At 49.3% G+C, this 27348-nt stretch overlaps 1 protein-coding gene across 4 annotated transcripts in view; it reads left to right on the forward strand.

The window, feature by feature from the left end:
* The window catches only part of MYO18B (myosin XVIIIB), a 236811-nt gene that overhangs the window by 165076 nt on the left and 44387 nt on the right, over nucleotides 1-27348 (forward strand). For all 4 annotated transcript variants that reach the window (XM_040250980.1, XM_040250978.1, XM_040250981.1 and 1 more), the window contains exons 38-39: nucleotides 895-1032; nucleotides 4169-4354. In XM_040250980.1, the coding sequence (XP_040106914.1) occupies nucleotides 895-1032; nucleotides 4169-4354 (324 nt within the window). The remainder of the gene's footprint in view (nucleotides 1-894; nucleotides 1033-4168; nucleotides 4355-27348) is intronic.

Consider the following 27348-nt stretch of genomic DNA (forward strand, 5'->3'; position numbering starts at 1 on the left):
TGCCCATGCTTGTTCACACCCATAGACACACACACACACACACACACTACTGCCCATGTTTTTCACATCTATAGACACACACACATGCACACACACTGCTGCCCATGCTTGTTCACACCCATAGATGCTGCATGCAGTGAGGCCTATCAGACATTCAGAGCAGGATTTCTCCCCCTGAGAAGTGGCTCCAAGGAACAGGGCTGGTCAGTGCAAGACAGGATCACCAGCCTCTGTGAAACTTCCTTTTAAGTCCTGATTTCTCCTAAGTTCCCTAAATTCCCCTCATTACCTAGTGAGTTGCTACCATCCATGAAATTCTCAAAGCTCTCTTAGAAGCCACGCATGTGCCCACTTAGAGCAGCTATCAGTGACTTGGTTTCCAGCAGTACCTGTGGGCACAGAATGACCACAAGCAGAACAGGATAATAGCAGGAGTGGCCATTTGCTGGTGCTTATTATGTGCAAGGCGTTCATCTCCTTCAGTCTTCACACGTGAGCGTGAGTACACAGGCTCAGGGAAGCACACTGACCTTCCCAGACTCAGCCAGCTAGGCTGGGGAGCCAGCTTGGGAACTCCAGGATAGTGGCTTGGCTCCCAAACCTACTCTCAGTAGTGTCCTTGATGTGAAGGCTTTGCTGCCCTCAGACCCCAGGGCAAGAGCCGGAGGTAAGAGAAGCACTGGCTAAAGGCCTGAGTGAAAGCTGAAGGCACGGGAAGGGGTGGGGTCCACGGGCGGGATCCAGGGGCGGGTCCTCAGCCTGGATCTGGCAGCGCCTGCGCACCTGAGCTGAGAAGGAGCGGTGTGGATGGCCCCGGAGCTGGGTCTAGCCAGAGCCCCTGATCCAGGACTCAGGCTGCCGCGGGCTCAGTAGCCGTCTTGGGTGCGTTCCCAGCTGCAGGTGGCCCGGATGCGCATCGAGTACCTGGAGCAGTCCACCGTGGACCGGGCCATCGTCAGCAGGCAGGAGGCGGTCATCTGTGACCTGGAGAATAAGACAGAGTTCCAGAAAGTGCAGATCAAGAGATTTGAGGTACCAGTTGGCATGTAAATGTTGCCCAGACCTAGAGCTGCGCAGGCTTTTGTGCCGGCTCCACCCTTCCCCCACCCGTTGTCTGTCCTCCCTTACACCTCTGTCTGTATCTGTATCTCACCCACCTCCCATCTGAGCTCCCTCCCTCCCTCTTTCCTTCAGTCTCCCCGGCCCACTAGCTGCTCATCCACTCGGCCTGTCCGCCTCCTCCATCCCCATCTCTGTCCACCGGCGTTGGTCCATCCATCTTCCCCCTCCCATTTGTTCTACTTCCTTTTTCTTCTTTCTTCGCCTCCTCTCTGCTTTTCTCCCCTTTAGACCTTGATCCCTCTGTCCATCTTTTTATCCATTGATCCACTTCTGCCCATCTTCACTCCTCCCTCCCCCCGCTCATCCACACAGGTGTGGGACACTTCTTTTGTAGCTAGTGTCAGGCTTTGTGTCAGGAGCATGAAAGATAGATGCTGCTTCCCAGAAGCACAGAGCTTTGTAGGAGATGTGGGTGCAGAGTACATCATGAGAAACGCTGGGCTGGAAGAAGCACAAGCTGGAATCAAGATTGCCAGGAGAAATATCAATAACCTCAGATATGCAGATGACACCACCCTTATGGCAGAAAGTGAAGAGGAACTAAAAAGCCTCTTGATGAAAGTGATAGAGGAGAGTGAAAAAGTTGGCTTAAAGCTCAACATTCAGAAAACGAAGATCATGGCATCTGGTCCCATCACTTCATGGGAAAAAGATGGAACAGTAGAAACAGTGTCAGACTTTATTTTTTTGGGCTCCAAAATCACTGCAGATGGTGACTGCAGCCATGAAATTAAAAGACGCTTACTCCTTGGAAAGAAGTTATGACCAACCTAGATAGTATATTCAAAAGCAGAGACATTACTTTGCCGACTAAGGTCCGTCTAGTCAAGGCTATGGTTTTTCCAGTGGTCATGTATGAATGTGAGAGTTGGACTGTGAAGAAAGGTGAGTGCCGAAGAACTGATGCTTTTGAACTGTGGTGTTGGAGAAGACTCTTGAGAGTCCCTTGGACTGCAAGGAGATCCAACCAGTCCATTCTAAAGATCAGTCCTGGGTGTTCTTTGGAAGGAATGATGCTAAAGCTGAAACTCCAGTACTTTGGCTACCTCATGTGAAGAGTTGACTCATTGGGAAAGACTTTGATGCTGGGAGGGATTGGGGGCAGGAGGAGAAGGGGACAACTGAGGATGAGATGGCTGGATGGCATCACCGACTCGATGGACATGAGTTTGAGTGAACTCCGGGAGTTGGTGATGGACAGGGAGGCCTGGCGTGCTGCAATTCATGGGGTCGCAGTGTCGGACATGACTGAGCAACTGAACTGAACTGAAACACCCATAATAAGGAGAGAGGTCTGTGAGGCTTGGAGGATGGAAGTCTTTTCAGGCTAGGGAATCAGGGACGTTTCCAGGCGGATGTTTCCAGGACTTGGATGGGCAGCGGTGGGGTTCAGTGACTGTCTTCACTGTTAGCTCTGTACACCAATGGCATGGGACATTTACAGAGGCCGTTACCACTGCCAGAACCTTCTACATTGGCTGCTCCACTTGATGTTCATCACAGCCCCTGAGGCAGGTGGGAGAGAATGAGAAGATGGCCCCGGAAAGGTCGAGTCATTCAAGATAAAGCAGGTAGTATCAGGGATAAGAGAAGACTGACTCCTGACCTTTGCTCCGATCTGGTCTCAGGTTCTCATCTCTCTGTGGCTAGCTGGCTCCCCCACAGGGTGACCGTGTGTTTGGTCAATGGAAGGCTACTCTTCTCACTCTGAAACATTTTTCTCCTGACCCTCGTTGGGCATCTGGTCTCTAGGAAAGCTGCTCTGGATGAAGACCAGAGAAAAACTCTCTGCCTTGATCCTCCATGGTTCTCGGAATTGCTCACGGGATTCCTCAGGGCATAATTGTCTCTGCAGATCTCCATGGAACTCTGATCTATGATATTTTAAATGACTAAATATGTAATATTGAGCTGCATCACATATAATTTTTTGCTTGATTCTAGCAGCAGCAGCGAAAAAAACCGTGGTAGAATAACTTGAAACGGCAGATTCTATCTCCAGGTTCACCTTTCCTCTGACATCACTGTTGGAATTTAGCAGAGCCCCGGGTCCTGGAGATGGGAGACCTTGGGGACACAGTTTGGGCACTCTTCTTATGACCCTCCTGTTGCCCTTTGAAACTGTTACTAAACTCCAATTGAATGGGAAAAGAGGAAACAAGTTGTGAAGCTTTCCTTTCAGACCATCATTCAGACTCTGATCTGGAAAGGGGTTCAGAATCCTTAGCAGGGCCCTAAAATCTTCACACAGGCTCCATTTTATGGCAACACTCGAGTATTTGCCCACCAGAATCGATTGGTTCCAGACTTGCTGGCCATGAATTCTGCAGCCCCTGCTGTTGGGTTAAGGTCTTCAGTGATGCCCACAGCTCTTTTCTCTCTCTTCATAGTTTCATCATGTCCTTCTGGCTTTTCCACACACACACTCACAAAGAATGCCATAAAGTATGAGAGCCGAGGCTCATGGGAGGTGACTTGCTCAAACCTCCTTGCTTTGCAAATCAGGAAACAGGAACCCACCTTGGGGAAGGGGTTTGCACCCACCTCCCCCTCTCCTCCCTGCCTGATGCCTTCTCCATGGCACCACTCCACCCTCCAAACCTTCAGCTGAAGGAAGGCTGCTATAAATATTATTTCCCAGCCCTTACCCAGGACACAGGATGTGCTGGGCACTGAGCCAAGCCTTCTGTATAACTTAATGTGTTCAACTCTCACAGCATCCCTGAGACATAGGTACAGGCATCCCTGCCTCTCAGAAAGGTTAATTACCTGCCCAGGGTCACACAGCTAGGCAGATAGGTAGAGGTAGGATTTGAACCCAGAACGTGAATTCAGCGTCAGTCACTATGTACACTGCCTTCCAGAGTAACAGCTCTCATTTTCTACGTTTCCTTCATTTTTGTACCAGAAATCATGGTTCTTACCCCAGTCGCTTCATTAAAATGCACAGAGACTCAGCAGAGGGTTTCTGTTCCTGGAGCCCCCCAGTGTCAGGCCCCAGACCTGTAACTCCAGGCTGGGCGTGTGCTCTCTGCCCGGGCTGCAGGTGCTGGTGATCCGGCTTCGGGACAGCCTGATCAAGATGGGCGAGGAGCTCTCGCAGGCGGCCGCGGCCGAGTCCCAGCAGCGGGAGAACAGCCAGTACTACCAGCGGCGCCTGGAGGAGCTTAAGGCGGACATGGAAGAGCTGGTGCAGCGGGAGGCCGAGGCCAGTCGGCGGTGCATGGAGCTGGTGAGTGCCGTCCTGGGACCGGGGTTCAGTGCGGTCCTGGGACCGGGGTTCAGTGCGGTCCTGGGACCGGGATTCAGGAGGGGAGCCCTCCTCCTTTCTGAGGAAGGGCCTCAGGCGAAGGCCTCTGAGGACTTGGTGTAAACCGGAAGCAGGGAAGAAACTGGAAGGGGATGGGATGTGAGCCGACCCTGCCACTGGCCCCAAACTCCAGGTGCGTGTCCAAAGTGAGCCAATGCCATTCATTCCTGCAGGATGGCGTTCAGCCACCTTTGTGTCTCAGGCTCCGAACTTTCTCTTCCTGCCTCACACTTTCTGCTCCAGAGGCAGGGCAGCCTTGTGCAAAGAGGAGAGACTCAGCATTTATTAAATTTCTCTCTTGCATACTCCTAAGACCCATAATACCATGTAATCGTCATGTAGTCGTTATAACCATGCCAAGTCAGAATTATTATCCGTCTTTACAGATGAGGAAACTGAGGCTTGACAGAGCAGACTTGTCCAGGTCATACCTAGCAAGCATGAGAGCTCTTCCTGGGCTGTTAACAACCACCACAAAGATAAAAGACAAAAGCAATTGTGCTAAGCCCACCACTTATTAAGCATTGGCCAGGTGCCAGGTTCTGAGTTAATCCTTTCTCATTTAAATTTCTGTGCAATCCTGTGAGGCAGGTACTGACCTTATTGCCATTTTCAGATGGGAAAACCGAGGCTCGGGGACACACACGTGTCAAACTGAGGCCCAGAGTGGTACATTCACTTGCTCAAGGCCACACACAAGTGAGACATTAAACTCAGTTCTGCCCAACTCTGCAGTCTCCGCCTTTATTCACTGAGCCATGCTTGTCCCCTGCTGTGGCTCAGGCTACATTTTAAATTGCATTTCCTTCCCAATGGGAAGGTTTCTCCATAGTCGATTATATTTTCACGAGGACGGTTTCCTGCCGGGGTCACAGAGCACCTGAGACAGCCTGCTCCTCCTCTCCCTCAGGAGCCCAGCTGTCTCCCAGCCTCCAGGTTTCCACTTGCGTGGCCTGGGAGGCACCTGGCACCCCCTTGACCTGCCACCAGGCACCTCCTCTGAGACAACCCGTATCGCACTGTGGTTCAGCCCAGAGGGCTCTAAATCACCGTCGTTATCTCCTTCCTGCCTGGTCCACTCTGGGTTGTGACAGGTCTCACCACCTGTCCTCCTGCAGCAAGTATATTTCCCGGGCCCCTGCCTCCCGCGGCCGCTGTCACTCCCATCAGCTCTGCCCTTGACAGGCCAGCAGCCCGCCTGTCGTGTGGGGAGGCGAGGCTCCGCACAGAGACCCAGGTTCCCAGACAGAATCCGAGCCCTGTGACTGGCAGCTCCTCCACTCCACCTCACCCCCAGTGGCCCCAGGAGCGGGTGAGGCTCTTTCTTCCGACTGACAGGCTAACTTCCTCGTTGACCAGCCCTACTTCTCATGCAGCCCAGCTCCCCTCCTGCCAGCTCTGGCTGGACTCAGACAGCATCCCAGCCTTTCCCCTCTGATGTCTGCGTTAACTGGCCACACACCCAGGCTTTCCGGTCACATCAGGTGGTGGTTTTCCTCCTCTCCCCTCTGCTCTTTTTCTCTTTCTCTCTTTGTCCTGTCCTCTCCTTTCCACTCTTAACTTCCCTCTGTGCACCCCTATTCCCAGGAACATGACTCTCATTTCCAGGGACATCGTATACTTAAGATCTATAAAGGCCCTAAAAGACGGCAAAGGTTATAGTGCAACCCCCATATACGGATCAAAACTCTAAAGCACAAAGCTTGCACATTTGCTGGTTAGACCTGCATTTTCTCTGTTTTCTTATTTCAAGATTCTGGATAAGCTTACGAAGGCTGAACTATCCTTTTCATTTTGTTGTCTTTGGGGTTGGGTGGTGTATTAGTTTTCTAGGGCTGCCTTGGAAATTTATTCCGAACTGGGTGGTTTGTTTATTTATTTAATATAAATTTATTTATTTTAATTGGAGGCTAATTACTTTACGATACTGTATTGGTTTTTCCATACACTGACATGAATCTGCCACGGTGTACGTGCGTTCCCCGTCCTGAAGCCCCCTCCCTCCTCCCTCCCCATCCCTATGTATTTGACTGCACTGGGTCTTAGTTGCAGCCCCCAGGATCTTTGGTCTTTGTTGTGGCATGCAGGGTCTAGTTCCCTGACTAGGGGTTGAATCTGGGCCCCCTGCATAGGGAATGCAGACTCTTAGCCACTGGACCACCAGGGAAGTCCTAACTGGGTGCTTTAAACCGAGAGCAATTTATTCTCTCACGGTTCTGAAGGCCAAAGGCTGAGATCAGAATATTGGCAGGTCCACGCTCCCTCGGATGGTCCCAGGGTAGAACTCTTGTTTGCCCTCCCAAATCCTGGTGGCTCTAGGTGGTCCCTGGCATGTGGCTGGGCCACTCCAGCCTCTGCCTCTGTCTGCACATGGTCCTCCTCCTCCTGTGCGTGTGTGTCTCAGATGCCCTTCAACCTTTTCTTCTAAGGTCACCTGTAACTGGATTTCGGGCCCACTCTAAATCCAATCTGATTTCATCTCAGGTCTTTACCTTAGTTATACTTATAAACACGCTTTTTCCACATAAGGCCGTGTTGACAGGTTCTGAGAGGAGGTAACTCTCAGGGGGGCCCCCTTCCAGCCCCTCCGGAGGGAGGGTGCATTGCTGCACAGCCGGCTGTTGCTGCAATGATTCTGTGTGGGCAGGGCGCACAGGGACAGCATCAGGCCACAGGCCTGTCCTAATAGGGGATGTCCCCAGCTCACCAACCCACCTGCCTTCTTACAGACACCTTGCCTTTGAGCCCCAGGATAGATATTTCCACTGGGGGAGGAGATGATGTCATATTTCCTCATGTCCTCATTTATCGATTTACTGAACACCAACTCTGGGAATGGCACGCAGATGGCATTGGAGGGGAGGGACAGGGAATCACACGGTCCCTGCTTTTTGTAGAAGCTGACAGTGTGGGCAGAGCGCTGCTGGTGGGAGAGTTGGGTGAGGGGAGTTCTCAAAGGAGCCCTGTTGCCGAGGCCCCCTCCCGTTGGCGTGGCATCCTGGCACTCTGCCAGGCGTCCAGGAGATGACATCTCACCTTTCAGGCTTATGGCTGTGCCACCAGTTTGCCTTCTTCCCTTCCACCCCGTAAGACGAGGGATGGCTGCTCTGTGCCGTGTGTTCTTGATAGACTTCACCTGGGAGGCAGTCAGGGTTCCAGTTCTTTCATTCTTTGAATTGATATATATCCCTAGTTTTTACTCCAGGCCAAACCCAGGGCTGGATGTTGGGGACCAGCAGGGAACAAGATGGACCCTCACCCCCAAGGAGCGTAAACCTCAGGGAGAAACACTGCCAAGGCTACTGCTTGTGTATTTTCTATGTTTCTCTGTTCTGGTGGTTCCGAACTTTCGCGGGAAAACAAAGGATCTGTGTGCTGGCATCTGGAGGGTCTTAGAAGGCCAGTTGGCATCATGCTCCTGCTCACAAGTCATTTTCTGTGAGTAACCATTGCCCTCTTCTATCTTTAAAGTTCAAATCTCCCTGAGAGGGATAATGAGTTTCTGAACTCCCTGAGCCAAGCATTCATGCATTTGTTCCCTGAACACACATTGATTGGGTCACTCTGGGCTTTGGCTCTGCAGATGTCATCTTTTTTAAAAAAAAAGTTTATTTATTTGGTGACTGCCAGTTCGGTGTTGCAATGCACAGGACCTTTAGTTGAGGCAAGCAAAGTCTTAGCTGCAGCAGGTGGGATCTAGTTCCCTGACCGGGGATCAAACCCTGGCCCCCTGCATTGCAGCCGCAGAGTCTTAGTCACTGCACTGCCAGGGAAGTCCCAGATGTCACCTTCTTTCATGCTTCTATCACCCCAGCAGGTGTGGACGCGTGGTGCAACGCTAGGGCCACAGAGTCGGGTGGCAGAGCTGGGGTCAGCTTCCCTGCGTATCCAGCTCAAAGCTCTCACTTGGACAGCACACTGCCCTCCCAACCCACCCCTGCTGAGAGATGGTCTCTCTGCTGCAGGAGACCCCACAAAGGAACCCGCATCCTGGGCCGTGGCGAGAAGCGGGAAGGATGTTGATGGCTCTGCCCTCCGCTTTCCTTCCCGCCTGTCCCAGCCTGTACCATTTGTCACTGCTGGTGTTGGTTTAAAGGGCCGTGAGTTGTTTCGTGTGAATGATTTACACCCCTGGCCGGTGCACCGGCACGTCCAGATCAGGATCAATTACCCCACCAATGGAACTTCTCTTCCCAGAAAAAAGAAAAATGAGGTTTTGCCATTAATTTTCGTAAATGTACTATTCCTGGCGACTCCAGGAGCCATTATGGAAAAAAGAATATTCTAGCTCTAAATCATTCAAGTCCCTTTGTCATTGGGGTGGCGAGACAGCTCATCTGTGGATTTATGTCCTGTTGTTTTTCCATAGTTAACAGAGCTTGAGTGAAACCACCTCAGCCCCAGGACAGTGTAGCCAAGGGAGGTCAAGGGCAACTGAAAGAACTGAGGGTGACTGGAAGGCCAGCCCTCTGCTGGCTTCCAGCCAGACGCACTGGCTTTGAAGGCTGCGCCTGTTGGGTTTACCCTTCATTACTTGGGTCTGACACTGTAGTCTTAACTTTCCCTTGAGCCTCGTGCTCTTTTACGAGCTGGCGCCTCTGCTCACTCTTAGCTCATCCCCCAGTGACCCAAGCTAGAAATCACAATGGCCCTTCTTGCTCCGGCCCACACAGATTAATGGCCACGCCTGCTGATTTTATCCTATTGAGGTAGTTTTCAAATCCACCCACTCATGTTCCAACCCTGTGTCCTCTGTCTTTATTTTAATCTGCAACCCCCCCTGGACTAGGCCTGTACAGTTACCTTGTATCTTGGCTCCCCACTGCTCCTATATGCTTGGCCTTCCCTGCAGATCCTTCTAGAAGGGCACATCTTTACTGTGTTACTCTTCTGCTAAGAAATCTTCCATGGCTCTCCTCCACTGCCTTCAGAACAGAGCCCCAGCTTCTTCCTAGAGGTCGAGCCTCTGTAGGTTTCTCTGCCTTCGGTTTGTCAGTTGTCGGCCTCTTATCACCTCGCATGATCTACTCGAGCATGAAGGCCTCTATGTCAGGTTATTTCTTGACTCATCACCTTTGTTCTCATGCATCCCTCTGCCTGCCTCCTCAACCTTTCAGATTCAGATCAGGGCTCACTGCCAGGAAGCCCTCAAGGTTATGTAACTCCTCTGTGTTCCCACATGGCCTTGTGTTCACCCCATTTACGTAGGTTATTATGATTACCTGTGTTCTTGTCTTCCTAGACTGGGAGTCTCTGAGATAAGGGGTGGGTTTATTCAACTGTTGGTATCCAGTTCAGGGTCAGGCACAGGATAGAGCCTCAGAAATTGTTTGCTGAGTGCTTTCCATAGCATTTTGAAGTTTTACCTTTTAAGAGAATAGCTCAAAAATTATCTTAAAAGTTGGAACTTTCAGATCAACACACTTTGGTTTGCGTCCTGCTGCATGGCTGTGCCATCTCCCTGATGTTCTGGGAGGTGCAGACATGGATGGACCAGGACCTATGCCTCTGGAGCTCTCAGGATCCAGAGGAGGAGATGCATGTGTCTCTGAATATTTCTGATACAGGCTGGGATATGCAAGCGAAAAAGAGGAAGTGGTTTGGTAGAACCGGGAGACCTGGAAAAGTTTGCCTAGAGGATGTACCATCTGCACATCTTAAATGATGAGTCAGAGTAGGCTGGAAGCTTTGGGGTGCTGTGTATAGTTGCTCAGTCATGTCCAACATGCTGCAGCCCCATGGACTATCGCCTGCCAGGCACCTTTGTCCATGGGGATTCTCCAGCAAGAATACTGGAGTGGCTTGCCATGCCCTCCTCCAGGGGATCCTCCTGACCAGTTCTCACTGGTCTGGCTGTGGACATGGAGTCTCTCTTTCTCTCTCATTTCCTCACACAATTGTTCTGGCTCATCTTGGGGAGGAGGATCTGCATTAGTTTCTCAGAGCTGCCATAACGAATTACCAAAAACTGGTTGTTTTAAGACAGAGATGTGTCCTTGCATAGTCCCAGGGGCCGGAAGTCTGAGAGCAAGGTGTCAGCATGCCCACTCCCTCTGCAGACTCTGGGGGAGATTCTTTCCTTCTTCCAGCTTCGGGGGGCTCCAGGCGTTCCATCTCACTCCCCATCTTCACATGGTCTTCGTCTCTTCCCCATCTCTGTGTCCTCTCTTCTCCTAAGGACACTGGGCCTTCGATTTAAAGCTCCCCTAATCTAGTATGACCTTGTTTTAACCACATCTGCAAAGACCCTATTTCCAAAAAGGTTATAGTCTCAGGTTCCAAGTGGATATGATTTTTGGAGAGGACACCTCAGCTCACTACAGGGTGGTGGAAAGATCACTGGACTTGAAGTATGAGACTGCGGATGGCTAAGTGAACACTGCAGAACCTCAGTTTCCCCTTCTGTAAAATGGGAGCAAGATACAGCTGATCTCATCGGGTGGCTATGAGGATGAACTGAGATGGTGTGTGTAGAAGTGCCCAATGATAGTAAACAGTAGGCACTTAATAGATGCTACTGTGTTTTCTTCCTCCTTTCTTTTCACTCCTATGATAACTCTGTCTTTGTCCACTCAGACAACATCCTAAGTCCACCAGCTCCGTGTGCACATCCCGCCCCGCACCCGTGATGGCTGGGGGCCATGGTGATGAGAGCTAGGGCTTTACAGCTTACTGCATGCTGGGCGTTGGGGTAAGGGCTTTACCTGAGATCTGTCCTTTAAGCCTCACCCTTGGAGGTCATTGTCCCTCTTTTACCAATAAGGAAACCAAGATCGGAGAACTGGAGCAACCGTTCCAAGGTCTACACCCCAGTCAGTTGGCTGAGATAGAATCTGGACACAGGTCTGCACTGACTCAAACCCATTCTCTTCTTCGGGAGATTTAGACACATGCTATTTAATCATTCAAGTACATATTTTGTAAGTGAGTTATAAAAATGAATATTGCTCTTGATTCTGTAATCTAGGGTTTCTCAGTCTTGACATTACTGACATTTTGGGTCGAATAACTGTCTGATATGCTGGCTGTCCTGTGCCTTGTTGGATATTTAGCAGCATCCCTGGCCCCTGCCCAGCGCGTGCAAGTAGCCCCACCTCAGGTCATCACGAAACTGTCTCCAGACCTTGCCAGCTGTCCCCTGGGGAACAGAGTCACTCTGTTAATAATCACTGCTCTAACCCCGTCCTCTCAGTAACCATAAGCAACACCTACAATACTGGCAACTTGGTGTGTATCTGTCTATGTATGTGTGTTAGTCACTCAGTTCTGTCTGGCTCTTTGCAACCCCGTGGACTAGGCCAGGCTCCTCTGTCCATGGGACTCTCCAGGCAAGAATACTGGAGTGGGTTGTCATGCCCTTCTCCTGGGGAATCTTCCTAACCCAGGGATCAAACCCAGGTCTGCTGCATTGCAGGCAGATTCTTTACCTGCTGAGCCACCGGGGAAGCCCCCCTCATTTGAGAGATGATCAAACTGAGACTCAGGGCAGGGTGTGGGGAGTGACCTGATGTACCCCAGGTCACAGAAAAACTGCAGTGGGAAGACTGCAGGGTAGTCTCAGGGTAGACTCAGGGTAGGAGGAAGAGGCAGCCTAACCCCTAAACTCAAAGGGAAAAGGCAGAAGCAGTGCCAGCAAACCCAGTCCTAACCTTCCCGAGACCCAGAGGTGACTTCACAGCAGGGTCTAATCCAGGGTGGAATGGGAGGCCTCGCTGCAGACTATGTGCTTTTAATAATGTTTAAATAAAACATGGGAGCATGGGTGTGATCTCCGCACTGAGCCTGGCTCGTCAGCAGCCCAGGGAGAGTCATAAATAGTTAATAGACAACCACTTATGGCTCTACCTCTGTTAAACCCGACATCAATTATATATGGTTCATGAATTATGTATCTGGTGTTACTTTGGGGTATAGTTTCCACCTTTGGGGAAAAAGAATGAAAAGAATGTGAGGCCCAGGAGAGAAGGGATGGCTCTCTTCCGTACTGGTGAATTTCCCTCTGAGGAGGGAGCCTCGCGTGGATGTAGTGGGGAGGTTCCAGCGAACTTAGACCTGGGGAGACTCAGATCACCAGGAGGAGAGCGGGGGCTGTGGTGTGCTGGCTGGCGTTAACACTCGGCTCTGCGGGGTAGGTGGAGTCCCGACTTGTCGTGTTTTCCAACCTCTCTGATGTAAAGCCTCCCCCCGGGGCTGGTGCCCAGCCAACAGTGTGACGTCACGGAGTGCGGCGTTGGGAAGCCTCGCAGAGCAGCACTGTTAGATGGTGTCTTCACCAGACAGGTGTGATAGACGTGAACAGCTGCAGGAGCCCTCCAGCTCCCCTGTATTGGCAGGTGGGTTCTTAACCATGACCCCACCAGGAAGAGTCTCACCTTTGCTTTCAATGTGATTTGTTTAATTACTTGTAAGTTGATATTATTCAACTTTTAATAATACATAGCTGTATAACAGCTGGCTCACAGAATTCCTGAAAATTCAGCCATCAGCTCTTGCCAGCCAATAAGGAAATAGTTCCAGCACATAGCAGGCTTGGCGTCTCCTTGGTGGTGGGGTCGCCCTGCCCTGAGAATACAAAGAGCAGAAGTGGGGAGTCAGAAGGCTCTTAAATCACATCTCATCGCTTGCTGACTGCCCGTTTTTTTTTTTTTTTTTTAAGCCAGATTACACCAGTCTGAGAGCTCTGTCCTCTTGAGAACGTTCTTTCACCTCATGTATGAAAGGGGTGGGATCAAATCGACTCAGAAAGACTGAAGCGAGTAATCCACACCACGCTTCTTGCTCTGCCTGCCACATAACTGCCCGTCTGGCATGCTGGCTGCTCTGTCTCCCCGTCTAGTTCCCTTCTCCCCGTCTTCTGAGATTCTGGCCGCAGGTGCTAAGGGCTTCAGGAAGCCCAAAGCCAGGTCCTGTGTGGTTTTCATGTTCGCTTTGGCTTTGGGTGGCTTTGGTTTGAAGACGTTTCCAAACTCTAGGTCAGATCACAGCCCCCCTCCCACCAGCTACACCCAGGGGCATCCACCAAGCCCAGAGTTAAGGGTTTGATTTTAGAAAGCTCTCAGTGTTTGTCTCCCACCAATGACTCTGATTTCAGAGCATAAAGATGAATTATATTCTGTCTGGGAACTGGAGTATTTAAAAAGGCATTCCACGTGGAGGGCATTGAGGCCATGCTGCTGCTGCTAAGTCACTTCAGTCGTGTCCAGCTCTGTGCGACCCCATAGACGGCAGCCCACCAAGCTCCCCTGGCTCTGGGATTCTCCAGGCAAGAACGCTGGAGTGGGTTGCCATTTCCTTCTCCAGTGCATCAAAGTGAAAAGTGAAAGTGAAGTCGCTCAGTCATGTCTGACTCTTAGTGACCCCATGGACTGCAGCCTACCAGGCTCCTCTGTCCACAGGATTTTCCAGGCAAGAGTACCGGAGTGGGGTGCCATTGCCTTTTCCCTCTGGGGCCATGAGCAGGGTGTAAATAACACCTTTTATAGCTCTCTTGACAGGGAGATAGCTCTCCTAATGACTGCCCCGTTATCTCAGTGTGATCCAAAGCAACCTGACACATTTCCTAAACTCCCTGTTCACATTGCATGTCTTTCCCCACTAGGAATGGCCTCCCATATTCTCAGAGAACTGGCAGGGAAAACGCAGCCTTTGTGTCACCCGGCCTGCCATCACTCAGGGCCCCTCCTGCTTGTCTCCACACAGAGGTTTCCATACGAGAGAAACTTGTTCCTAAAAAGGACTTAGAACCTCGTGTCACCAGCCCCAGATGTATTTCTGAAATGTGAATTTTCCTGATCTCTCTTGATCCCAGGTGGTGAATGCGCTTCAATTCAAGAGATGTTATCATCTAATGAAATGAGTTTCTTTGCATCTGCCTCTGAGATGAGATATCTAGATAATAAAATCTATTACAGGAAACCTGCCTAGGAGTAATTGGGTCTATTACTCCCTGACTTATGGCTTTGTTTCAGCATCAAAAACAGGCTCTCCAGTAATTAATCAGAATTTAAAGTTGCTAATACCAATTACACACAACGTGTGGAGTCTGAAGATGGCAAACTGAAGAACAAATACTAATCTCGTCCCCATAGACTTCATCAGTTGAACTCTTGTCACTTGAGACTTGCTGGAAATTAGAATAACTTAACTCCCCAAAGTTAATTACTTTATAAAAGGTGAGGGGGGAGGAGATATTGGTTGAATGGTACAGGTGTATATTAAATTATTAAAATAAATCCAATTGAAATTGTTTAGATGAGGTTAAGCCACACTTAATTGCATGTCAGAGAGGCTTGGGAAGGTCAGTCTTTGCAACCGAAAAAGCACAGTCACTGTCCCAGTTGAACATATTCAGGAGATAGTGATCCCAGGGAGCCCCCAGTCAGACTCTTAATGTTTTAAATTCATTTCCAAACTATAATTTGGTTTGAAAGATAATTAATGTCTTTCTAGTGCTTTCTTTTTTCTTCTTTGGCTGAACTGAAACAGCGAGAAAGTAGAAGGAGATCTCAGAACTTGAGGATAAAGCAAACAGTGGTAAAGAAAATTTGGCTGATTTGGAATTGCAAGTGTAGATGAATAAAAATGAATGACTGAACTGGTCTAAGTTAGAGCTCTTTTGGTTTTAAGTGGCAGAAACAAAGCTCAGATTGGCTTAAGCAAAAGGGAATTTATCACTTATTCTAATGAACTGATCCTTTATAGAAAAAAAGAAATTTTGCTTACCTTTACCCTTGTACATGAAATTAAAAAGATGCTTGCTTCTTGGAAGAAAAAGTATGACCAACCTAGACAACATATTAAAAACCAGAGACATTACTTTGCCAACAAAGGTCCGTAGTCAAGGCTATGGTTTTTCCAGTAGTCATGTATGGATGTGAGAGTTGGACCATAAAGAAAGCTGAGTGCCGAAAAATTGATGCTTTTCAACTGTGATGTTGGAGAAGACTCTTGAGAGTCCCTTGGCCTGCTAGGAGATCCAACAGTCCATCCTAAAGGAAATCAGTCCTGAATATTCATTGGAAGGACTGATGCTGAGGCTGAAACTCCAATACTTTGGCCACCTGATGTGAAGAACTGACTCATTGGAAACGACCCTGATGCTGGGAAAGATTGAAGGTGGGAGGAGAAGGGGACGACAGGATGAGATGGTTAGTGCCATCACTGACTCAATGGGTATGAATTTGAGCAAGCTTTGGGAGTTGGTGATAGACAGGGAGGCCTGGTGTGCTGCAGTCCATGGGGTCACAAAGAGTCAGACCCAACTGAGCAAATGAACTGAACCCTCAAACATGGCTTGGCACATACTAGGCATAAAAAAATCTTCTCTCGTGGCTCAGAGAGTGAAGTGTCTGTCTGTAATGCAGGAGACCTGGGTTTGATCCCTGGGTCAGGAAGATCCCCTGGAGAAGGAAATGGCAACACACTCCAGTACTCTTGCCTGGAAAACCCCGTGGATGGGGAAGCCTGGTAGGCTACAGTCCAATTCAGTTCAGTTGCTCAGTCGTGTCCGACTCTTTGTGACCCCATGAATCACAGAACGCCAGGCCTCCCTGTCCATCACCGACTCCCGGAGTTCACTCAGACTCACGTCCATAGAGTTGGTGATGCCATCCAGCCATCTCATCCTCAGTTGTCCCCTTCTCCTCCTGCCCCCAATCCCTCCCAGCATCAGAGTCTTTTCCAATGAGTCAACTCTTCGCATGAGGTGGCCAAAGTACTGGAGTTTCAGCTTTAGCATCCTTCCTTCCAAAGAAATCCCAGGGCTGATCTCCTTCAGAATGGACTGGCTGGATCTCTTTGCAGTCCACGGGACTCTGAAGAGTCTTCTCCAACACCACAGTTCAAAAGCATCAATTCTTTGGCGCTCAGCCTTCTTCACAGTCCAACTCTCACATCCATACATGACCACAGGAAAAACCATAGCCTTGACTGGACGGACCTTAGTCAGCAAAGTAACGTCTCTGCTTTTGAATATACTATCTAGGTTGGTCATAACTTTCCTTCCAAAGAGTAAGTGTCTTTTAATTTCATGGCTGAAGTCACCATCTGCAGTGATTTTGGAGCCCCCCCAAAAGAAAGTCAGCCACTGTTTCTACTGTTTCCCCATCTATTTCCCATGAAGTGATGGGACCGGATGCCATGATCTTCGTTTTCTGAATGTTGAGCTTTAAGCCAACTTTTTTCACTCTCCACTTTCACTTTCATCAAGAGGCTTTTTAGTTCCTCTTAGGAAAAGGAGTACGTCAAGGCTGTATATTGTCACCCTGCTTCTTTAACTTATATGCAGAGTACATCATGAGAAATGCTGGACTGGAAGAAACACAAGCTGGAATCAAGATTGCCGAGAGAAATATCAATAACCTCAGATATGCAGATGACACCACCCTTATGGCAGAAAGTGAAGAGGAACTAAAAAGCCTCTTGAGGAAAGTGAAAGTGGAGAGTGAAAAAGTTGGCTTAAAGCTCAACATTCAGAAAACGAAGATCATGGCATCCGGTCCCATCACTTCATGGGAAATAGATGGAGAAACAGTGGAAACAGTGGCAGACTTTATTTTTTTGGGCTCCAAAATCACTGCAGATGGTGATTGCAGCCATGAAATTAAAAGACACTTACCCCTTGGAAGAAAAGTTATGACCAACCTAGATAGTATATTCAAAAGCAGAGACGTTACTTTGCTGACTAAGATCCGTCTAGTCAAGGCTATGGTTTTTCCTGTGGTCATGTATGGATGTGAGAGTTGGACTGTGAAGAAGGCTGAGCGCCAAAGAATTGATGCTTTTGAACTGTGGTGTTGGAGAAGACTCTTCAGAATCCCTTGGACTGCAAGGAGATCCAACCAGTCCATTCTGAAGGAGATTAACCCTGGGATTTCCTTGGAAGGAAGGATGCTAAAGCTGAAACTCCAGTACTTTGGCCACCTCATGCGAAGAGTTGACTCATTGGAAAAGACTCTGATGCTGGGAGGGATTGGGGACAGGAGGAGAAGGGGACAACCGAGGATGAGATGGCTGAATGGCATCACCAACTAGATGGACGTGCATCTGAGTGAACTCCGGGAGATGGTGATGAACAGGGAGGCCTGACGTGCTGCAATTCATGGGGTCGCAAAGAGTTGGACACAACTGAGCGAATGAACTGAACTGAACTCACTTTCTGCCATAAGGGTGGTGTCATCTGCATATCTGAGGTTATTGATATTTCTCCCAGCAATCTTGATTCTAGCTTCTGTTTCTTCTAGTCCAGTGTTTCTCATGATGTACTCTGCATAGAAGTTAAATAAGCAGGGTGACAATAGACAGCCTTGATGTACTCCTTTTCCTATTTGAAACCAGTCTGTTGTTCCATGTCCAGTTCTAACTGTTGCTTCCTGACCTGCATACAGATTTCTCAAGAGGCAGGTCAGGTGGTCTGGTATTCCCATCTCTTTCGGAATTTTCCACAGTTTATTGTGATCCAAATAGTCAATGGCTTTGGCATAGTCAATAAAGCAGAAATAGATGTTTTTCTGGAACTCTCTTGCTTTTTCCATGATCCAGCAGATGTTGGCAATTTGATCTCTGGTTCCTCTGCCTTTTCTAAAACCAGCTTGAACATCTGGAAGTTCTAGGTTCACGTATTGCTGAAGTCTGGCTTGAAGAATTTTGAGCATTACTTTACTAGCATGTGAGATGACTGCAATTGTGCGGTAGTTTGAGCATTCTTTGGCATTGCCTTTCTTTGGGATTGCAGTGAAAACTGACCTTTTCCAGTCCTGTGGCCACTGCTGAGTTTTCCAAATTTGCTGTCATATTGAGTGCAGCACTTTCACAGCATCATCTTTCAGGATGTGAAATAGCTCCACTGGAATTCCATCGTCTCCACTAGCTTTGTTCGTAGTGATGCTTTCTAAGGTGCACTTGACTTCACATTCCAGGATGTCTGGCTCTAGGTGAGTGATCACACCATTGTGATTATCCGGGTCATGAAGATCTTTTTTGTACAGTTCTTCTGTGTATTCTTGCCACCTCTTCTCAATATCTTCTGCTTCTGTTAGGTCCATACCATTTCTGTCCTTTATTGAGCCCATCTTTGCATGAAATGTTCTCTTGGTATCTCTAATTTTCTTGAAGAGATCTCTAGTCTTTCCCATTCTATTGTTTTCCTCTATTTCTTTGCATTGATCGCTGAAGAAGGCTTTCTTATCTCTTCTTGCTATTCTTTGGAACTCTGCATTCAGATGCTTATATCTTTCCTTTTCTCCTTTGCTTTTCGCCTCTCTTCTGTTCACAGCTATTTGTAAGGCCTCCCCAGACAGCCATTTTGCTTTTTTGCATTTCTTTTCCATGGGGATGGTCTTGATCCCTGCCTCCTGTACAATGTCACGAACCTCATTCCATAGTTCATCAGGCACTCTGTCTATCAGATCTAGGCCCTTAAATCTATTTCTCACTTCCATTGTATAATCATAAGGGATTTGATTTAGGTCATACCTGAATGGTCTAGTGGTTTTCCCTACTTTCTTCAGTTTAAGTCTGAATTTGGCAATAAGGAGTTCATGATCTGAGCCACAGTCAGTTCCTGGTCTTTTTGTTGTTGTTGTTGACTGTATAGAGCTTCTTCATCTTTGGCTGCAAAGAATATAATCAGTCTGATTTCGGTGTTGACCATCTGATGATGTCCACGTGTGGAGTCTTCTCTTGTGTTGTTGGAAGAGGGTGTTTGCTATGACCAGTGCATTTTCTTGGCAAAACTCTATTAGTCTTTGCCCTGCTTCATTCCGCATTCCAAGGCCAAATTTGCCTGTTACTCCAGGTGTTTCTTGACTTCCTACTTTAGCATTCCAGTCCCCTATAATGAAAAGGACATCTTTTTTGGGTGTTAGTTCTAAAAGGTCTTATAGGTCTTCATAGAACCGTTCAACTTCAGCTTCTTCAGCATTACTGGTTTGGGCATAGAGTTGGATTACTGTAATATTGAATGGTTTGCCTTGGAAACAAACAGAGATCATTCTGTGGTTTTTGAGATTGCATCCAAGTACTGCATTTCGGACTCTTTTGTTGATCATGATGGCTACTCTATTTCTTTTGAGGGATTCCTGCCCGCAGTAGTAGATATAATGGTCATCTGGGTTAAATTCACCCATTCCAGTCCATTTTAGTTTGCCAATTCCTAGAATGTCGACGTTCACTCTTGCCATCTCCTGTTTGACCACTTCCAATTTGCCTTGATTCATGGACCTGACATTCCAGGTTCCTCTGCAATATTGCTCTTTACAGCATCGGACGTTGCTTCTATCACCAGTCACATCCACAGCTGGGTATTGTTTTTGCTTTGGCTCCATCCCCTCATTCTTTCTGGAGTTATTTCTCCACTGATCTCCAGTAGCATGTTGGGCACCTACTGACCTGGGGAGTTCCTCTTTCAGTATCCTATCATTTTGCCTTTTCATACTGTTCATGGGGTTCTCAAGGCAAGAATACTGAAGTGGTTTGCCATTCCCTTCTCCAGTGGACCACATTTTCTCAGACGTCTCCACCATGACCCGCCCATCTTGGGTTGTCCCGCGGGCATGGCTTAGTTTCATTGAGTTAGACAAGGCTGTGGTCCTAGTGTGATTAGATTGACTAGTTTTCTGTGAGTATGGTTTCAGTGTGTCTGCCCTCTGATGCCCTCTTGCAACACCTACCATCTTACTTGGGTTTCTCTTACCTTGGGCGTTGGGCGTGGGCTACATTCCATGTGGTCGCAAAGAGTGGGACATGACTGAGCGACTTCACTTTCACGTTTCACTCTCACTTTCAGGCATAAAGAATGCACACTGAACAAAGGCTGACAGAAGTGGCAGAGAACTTGGAGACTGGGTGCAAACCTCAGTGCTGCCCTTCCTGTTGTGTGACTTTGGTCCAGACGCTCACCTTCTGTGTCTCTGTCATCTTATAAAATAGGGGTAATTATTGCAAGTCCCTCACAGCCCTTCAGGGAAGATTTAATGAGATAATGCATTTAAATGCTTATCACAGTGCCAGGCACAAAGCAAAGGCACTGTCACATTATCATTGTCTTAATTTGCTCTGGCTGTTGTGACAAAATGCTGCAGACCAGGTGGCTTCTAAACAACAGAAATTTGGCACTCATAGTTCCAGAGGTTGGGAAGTCCAAGGTCAGGTCACCAGCACGGTCGCATTCTTGTGAGGGTTCTCTTCCTGGTTCATAGCTGGTGCTTCTTGCTGTGTCCTCAAGTGGCAGAAAGGTCAAGGACTCTCTCTACCATCTAATCCCATTCATGTGGGCTCCATCCTCATGACCTAATCACCTCCAAAGGCCCCACCTACACATACCATCGCCTCAAGGGTTAGGATTTCAGCAGAGAAATGAAGTGCAGGCAGACATTCAGACCAAGCGGTCATCATCACTGTCACCTCCATCATCACCACGAGAACCAGCAGCATCCTAATGGCCATCCTCGTCACCACCCCCCACCACCTCATCATCACCACGACCACCATCCCCACCACCACCACCATCTTCATTACCATCCCCCCCACCACCACCATCCTCATGCTCATCACCACCACCGGCATCACCATGAGGGGAGACCTAGCACACAAGAGCCCCTTGGAGAACAGACTGAGCTTCCGAGCAGAGGCATAAGCCTAGGCAGTGGTTAAATCATTCCCAGTTGGACAATTCTTGGAATTATCTCCAACGTGCTACGTCCCCCTTGTGACTTGGGGTCCGTAGACGCCTCCTTATCTGTGCTCAGTGTCCTGGGCACCAGTCTCATTGGGATTCTGTTCTTTGCCCAGTCTTGCCTTGCCTGCATTCCAGGTAAATGACACAGAGCCCTTCCTGCTGCATGTCACCCCTGGCACACTCCCACTCAGATAATTAGAATCAACACTTTCATTTCCCTAACAGCATTCTTCTCTTCTCTCCTGAAAAGTTTTCAAATGGAAGAAGAAAGGCAGAAACAAGCTCCATCTGTCCTTGTTCAGACAATTTTCAGCTGTCCACAGCTGACATCCACCCAGCTGGGCAGCCGAGCCAGGCTTCCTGTTCACATTTGGTGGGAGGTGACACGATGCTCTTATTAAAGGTTGGCAGTGGTTTAGACACACAGCATCCTGCTGTAGGGAGGCTTAAAAACGAACACTTGGGGAATCCTTCCGACTCCAGCCTTGGTGAACTAATTGGTGGGTGGGTGGGGAAAAAAAGACCACTGATATGACCTCTCAGCAAACAAAAGGAAAAGAACTCAGGAAATAACATGATTTTCACTTCTTCCTGAGAGTGTGTCCAAATTTCAAGAGGTCGCACGTAATCACCAAATGTTTTCTGTAAAGCCCAAGGTAGTAAATAGTTTAGACTTTTGCAGGCCTTACTATATCTGTCACAACTACTCAACTCTGCTATAGCACAAACACAGCCAGAGAATGAGTCAATGAACAATGCATGTTCCAATAAAACGTTATTTATAAACACAGGCACAGGCCAGATTTGACCCAGGGAGCCGGAGTTTGCACCTTGTTTGAAACAAGTTGAAAGGGTTTCATCAAGTGTTAGGATTTGCACAGCAAACTCACAGACCTGCTTTAGAGCTTCCAAGGGGACCCACTCAGACTTGGGCCCACGCTGAGGACTATTTTGCCTGGTTCAGACCACGTGTCTCCCAGGACAGCATCTGGCCTCCAGAGAGGGATTGAGAGGAGGAAGGAGCTTCAACGGGCTGTTGCTGGCATGTTCCCTGGTGCCGGGAGAAAAACTGAGGGAAACCAGTGAGAGGGCATTGGACCCATACCTGTCTTCCTGAAGTCCTGGCCCCCTGAGTCGAGCAGGAGATGACCCTAAGCACCTGCAAGGGCAGGACAGACAGACCTGGGAGAGCCCGGGGCCCCGCTGCGAGGTAATGAGTCTGTTCATCCCAGAGGCTGGTGCCACTGGGCTGTGACCTTGAGATGTGCAGGGAAAAGAGACAGCGGAGAGCTCGGCGGTTGTGCTTCCTTCCTGCTGGGTCAATAAAGGAATAAATGGACCATGAGCGGCCAAGTGGCTGTTGTAACATTAGATTCCATCAAAAGGAAGATCACAGAAGTGCACGGAGGGAGCTTCCTTCCACGTCTCCATGTCTCCCCGCTGGGAGCCGGGCTTGCTGTTGTCGCGGTCTGGGCGGAGGGAGGCAGGGAGGCCAGGAGCTGACACGCACTGCCTGTCCGCGCCGTGGCACACCTCGTGCCCCGTCTTGTGAAATCAGCACTTCGAACCGTATGAGCAAGGTGGTATTTTTTATCTCTCTCTCACACATTTTAAAGAGGCTTGCAAGAGGTGAAATGACTTGCCCAAGGCTGGATGACTTGGCAACAGGACATGTAATCAGTCTCTTAGGCGCCAAAACCTGTGCTCTCAGTCGAAATGGTCTTTCTCAAAGCTCTAGTGCCCACGGATCACCCAGGGCTGTCGTGAAAATGTCCAACCTGAGTCAGCAGATCTGGGACAGGGCCTGAGAGTGCGTGTCTGACCAGCAGCATGGCGATGCAGCTGCCGCTGGCCGTGGGAGTGTGGCTGCCAGCGCATCACACCCTCTCCTTATTCCAGAGCCGCTGGAGTCACCAGTTGGGGAGCTTTATGTTTTTAGGATGAGGTCACACAGCAAGTGGGAAGTGGTTTGTTCAGGATTCAAATCCACATCTGTCTCATCCGGAGTCTGTGTCTTCTTAAGTCTCTCCCCACTGTTACGCCTTTAGCTTGGCCCTCAGCTGGGGTCGATTTTGCCCCTCGTGGAGTGTTTGCAGTGTCTGGAGACGTTTTTGTTTGGCACCAAGTTAGGGACAGGGCGCTGCATCCATCTAGCGGGTTAGAGGCCAAGGATGTTGTCTGTCAGTATCCTGAAACACCCAGGACCACTCTCCTGCCCCCGCAACAGAGAATCATATGGCCCCAGATGACAATAATACTGACGTCGAGAAACCCTGCACTTGAGCTCAGCCTCCTTCAGTCCAGAAAATCAAGTCCATCCAGAGCCCCTCTCTGGAGAGCGCATAATGCCCTTGAATTAGACGAGTCAGCATTTGAAAGCATCCCACAAAAGCGGCATGAATCAGCGAGGATCATAACTAACAAAAACGTCCATTTCCCAGTCAGTGGGTGGAACTTTCCACTACTCTGAAACGAGGCCAGGGCATTTGGGTCTCTGTCACATGCTCTTGCCTCAGCAGATGGAAGTCAGTCACGTCTAGAAATGACTGTCTTAATCTCTGGACATTGCCATGCCTGGCTGCCCGGTGTTGATCGGGGCCTTTTGCTGTTTGTATCGCCCATGCTGTTTTCTCTGACAGTAGCTCCCCGACCTCCACCTGTTCCTCGGCCAGACAGCATTGACTCTGGTCCAAGCCCAGGAAGGGCCAGAATCCAGCATTGATTGCCAATACCAATAACTCTAGTCTGGGTTCTTCCTGATCAATTCTTGGGGAGATGGTATCTAATAATACAAGACTATCGATGAGTGTTGATTTACCTAGGGAGAGGGGTGGGAATTGCTTTCCCCACTTACTTACCACAGTTCATTCGTGATGGTACTTTGGTTTGTTTGAGAGTGCCAGCCGGGGCTTTGGTCATGATGAAGCCATCAGATGCGTCTGAAAAAAGATCTGAAGGAGGATGCAGTGTGATAAATAACGTTTCGGATGCACCCGGCTCTTCACAGTTCACAGAGCCACCTGAGCATGCGCCGAGCCTCCCAGTGCTCTGTGTTGGAGATCAGGCAGGGAGTGAATTGCCGCCTCCCGTGAGGTTGAGGGGGCAGGCTCGAGGGTGTGCTCTTTGGTGCCTGGGGAGCAGTGCGGAGGTGGGGCCCGTTGCCAGGTCTCGAGGCCCGGGTGGGGCTCAGTCTCTCCCTGTGCTAACCCTTGCGGGCCGTGCCTGCCTGGCACAGCTGGTGGGATGTGGTCCTGGGCTTTGGTCACTGCTGGCCTGGGTGACTTTACTCCCAGGCTGTCTTCTGACTTCTGGATGTATAAGCAGTGTCTGCAGTCCCCAGCCATGTCTCTCCTGGGATGTTCTGGACGCCTCCGGGTGCTGACAGGGACGAGACTGAACTTCTCCTAAGGGCTTGGCACATTGGCAGTAATGGTTCTGTCTGAGAGCAGGAAAGAGGGATGATGTTTATCAAGCATAAAACTTACTATGTTTTATGCAACATTTCAAACACTTTCCATCTATGAATCTTCAGCTAGACCCACAGCGCAGTGATGCAATCAGCACTCCCGCTTTACAGATGAGACTGAGGGTCAGGGAGGTGGGGGACAGACTGCTCACAGTCATGCTAGAAGTGGTGGAGCTGGGTTGCAAGGCCTTGTTTGTGTCAGTTGAGGACCCATGGTGATAAGACTGCATGCTGCCCCCACTGTCAATGTAGAACCGGGAGAATTTAAAGCTGAAGCATTTATGGGATGCCTTCTAAGTTCCAGGTACTGCTTTAGGCATTTGGGATATTAGGCTGAGTACAGCCCTACTCAAAGGAGCTCAATCTAACAGGAAATTAGAAATTAATTGGGGTGTGTGTTTAACCCAGGGACTTGTCCCAGTGCCCAGAGATGAAAGTGACTGATTCTACTGAGGAGAGCCAGAGAGGTCATCCAGAAGAGGTGGCTGTGGAATGGGTCTTGAAGGATGAATAGGAGTTCGCTTTTCAGAGCAGAGCAGCACGTTCCAGGTGGAGGAATGGTAGGTGTGAAGGCACAGAGGCGTGAAAGGGCACAGCATGGCTGGGTGCTGGTGAAGACTGTGGTGATTACTGGTGTGTGGGTGCAGAGCGTGGGCGGTGGAAGGAGAGGAACCTTGGAAGGTAGATTGAGAGAAAGACTCAGGAAGCCTTGCTCGGCTCAACTGCACAGTCTGGACTTGGGGAAGTGAAGAAGCACTGAGGCTATTGAGCAGAAGAGGACTTGATTAGATCAAAAAGATTCTCCCTTAGATGCTGTGTGGAATATGGATTGGTGAGGGGGCTGGATTAAAGAGAGAAGGGCCAGTTTAAGACGATGAGAAGCCTCAGGAGATGGTGATGGACACTGAATTTACAAGGGGATGGAGAGCAGGGGAAGGAAGCAGAGACCAGCCCACTGTGTTGATGAGATTCTTGAGGCTCAGAGGAGGGGCCGGGGGTACATAGTAATAAGTCGTTCTCACACTTCAACGTCTTTGGATGGAAATCCCAGAGGCCGGTTGAGAAGTTTCAAAGTCCGATCTCTCCATTTCTGCAGTCACGTGGGGTCGTGGGCTGGGGAGATCTATGAGCTTCATTTCCATTTAAATTGAAATAAGACATGTCAAAGGTGGCCTGATAATTACTGCCTGGAACAATGGCTCTCTGATGCGGGAAGCACTGTCAGTGTACTCCGTACAGAGAATTTCTCCATCTGAGACTTAATTACGTTGATATAATTATTCGTCTGTCAGGAAAATCGGGTGGCACAGATATGTCATATTTGCGTTGGAGCAGAAAAAATGAAAAGCCTCTTTGGCTTTTTTCAGGAGGCAGTGGGTGGATGGCTCTGGGAAGTGGGGAGCAGGGTGTTTGGAGTTCAGTCCAGGTCGGGATGCCTGTCTGCAGCAGTGGGTTTTGTAAGGGCCCCCCGGGTGTCAGCCTCGAGAGGGTTGGACTCCAGTGACAGTTCTGTGCCCCTTCCTGAAGATGCTGTAGGAGAAGTCAGAGGCTGGGGGTGATTCTAGGGCTGGGAGGGCTGTGAGCTCTGAGTAGTTAGAACTGTAAGGAACTTCAGAGAAGTTTTATTGGCAAACCTTGTGACCCTGAGACGCACAGCAGAGTTGCCTGCTGGTGTCTCCAAGCCTGGTCATGCTGCCCTCCCCCATCCTGCCAGCCCCAGAGACCCTCAGCCACATCCCTCTTCTGTGTGTGAGGGTCTCCTGCCCTCCCAGGGAAGCTGTGCCTCCTGCCACGCCCCACCTGTCAGGGGAAACACGGGACCCAAAGAATCAAGTACAGAGCCCCCTTCTCAGACTGCAGCCCCAGCCCATGGCGCTGTTATAACTCAAGTAGCTGCAGCTGGGGTTTAGGCAAAAAGTGGCCTTATCCAAAGTGTGAGAACAGAGAAAGGAGAGGGGACTGCTTGCTGACGGTGAGACAACCTGGGTGGGACTGGCTCAAGTTCTGCTACTGCTTCTGCCACCCTGGGGCCCAGCAACCTTGGCCAGGCGGTGTCCTGCCCTGGGCCCCTGGTATGTGATGTACGTGTCCACGGATCTTTGCGTGCTGCTTGGATGTGCGTAGTGAGTGCACCTGAGACTGTCTACAGCCCGGCTCTTTATCTCCTAGATTTTGAACAGCCCAAGTCACCTAAAATACTAACTTTCCAGAAAGCGATTAAGACTCTTGGGCAATAGCTGGGGGCATTTTAAAACAATCAGCCAGAAACATGAGAAGGGAAGGGAAGGAAAGACGGCAGGCAGGTGCCCAGAGCCCCATGCTGTCTTCTGCCTGGAGACTGATGGAGGGTCCTGGCGGGCAGCGGGTGGGGGGGTGTGGGCAGGCGCCAAGGTCCCCTGCTTGTATAACTCCTTTCTGCCTTTACTATAAAACTCTTTCACCTGATTGTGTGTCAGATAGATGTGTCTGTACACACCTGTGGAAGTGAACACAGAACGGAAATACGGCAACCCAGTCACCAAGAAGGACTGTCCCCCAGGTAACAGACTTAAGGGCATTTTTCTCCTATTTTTTGGCTACGGATTGAGCCTGTACCTCCTGCAGTGAAAGCACAGTGTCCCAACCACTGGGTTACCAGGGAAGCCCCAGGCGCAACTTTTAGCTGTCTTTTTTTTTAAAATATATTTTCTAAATTCTCTTTAGTGAACCCTATTAGAACCAGAAAAGAAAGGGAATTGTGCCTCAAAAAAAAAAGAAAAGAAAAGAAAAGAAAGA

This window comes from Oryx dammah, unplaced genomic scaffold (genome assembly GCF_014754425.2).
Source record: "Oryx dammah isolate SB20612 unplaced genomic scaffold, SCBI_Odam_1.1 HiC_scaffold_12, whole genome shotgun sequence".
Taxonomy (NCBI): Eukaryota; Metazoa; Chordata; class Mammalia; order Artiodactyla; family Bovidae; genus Oryx; species Oryx dammah.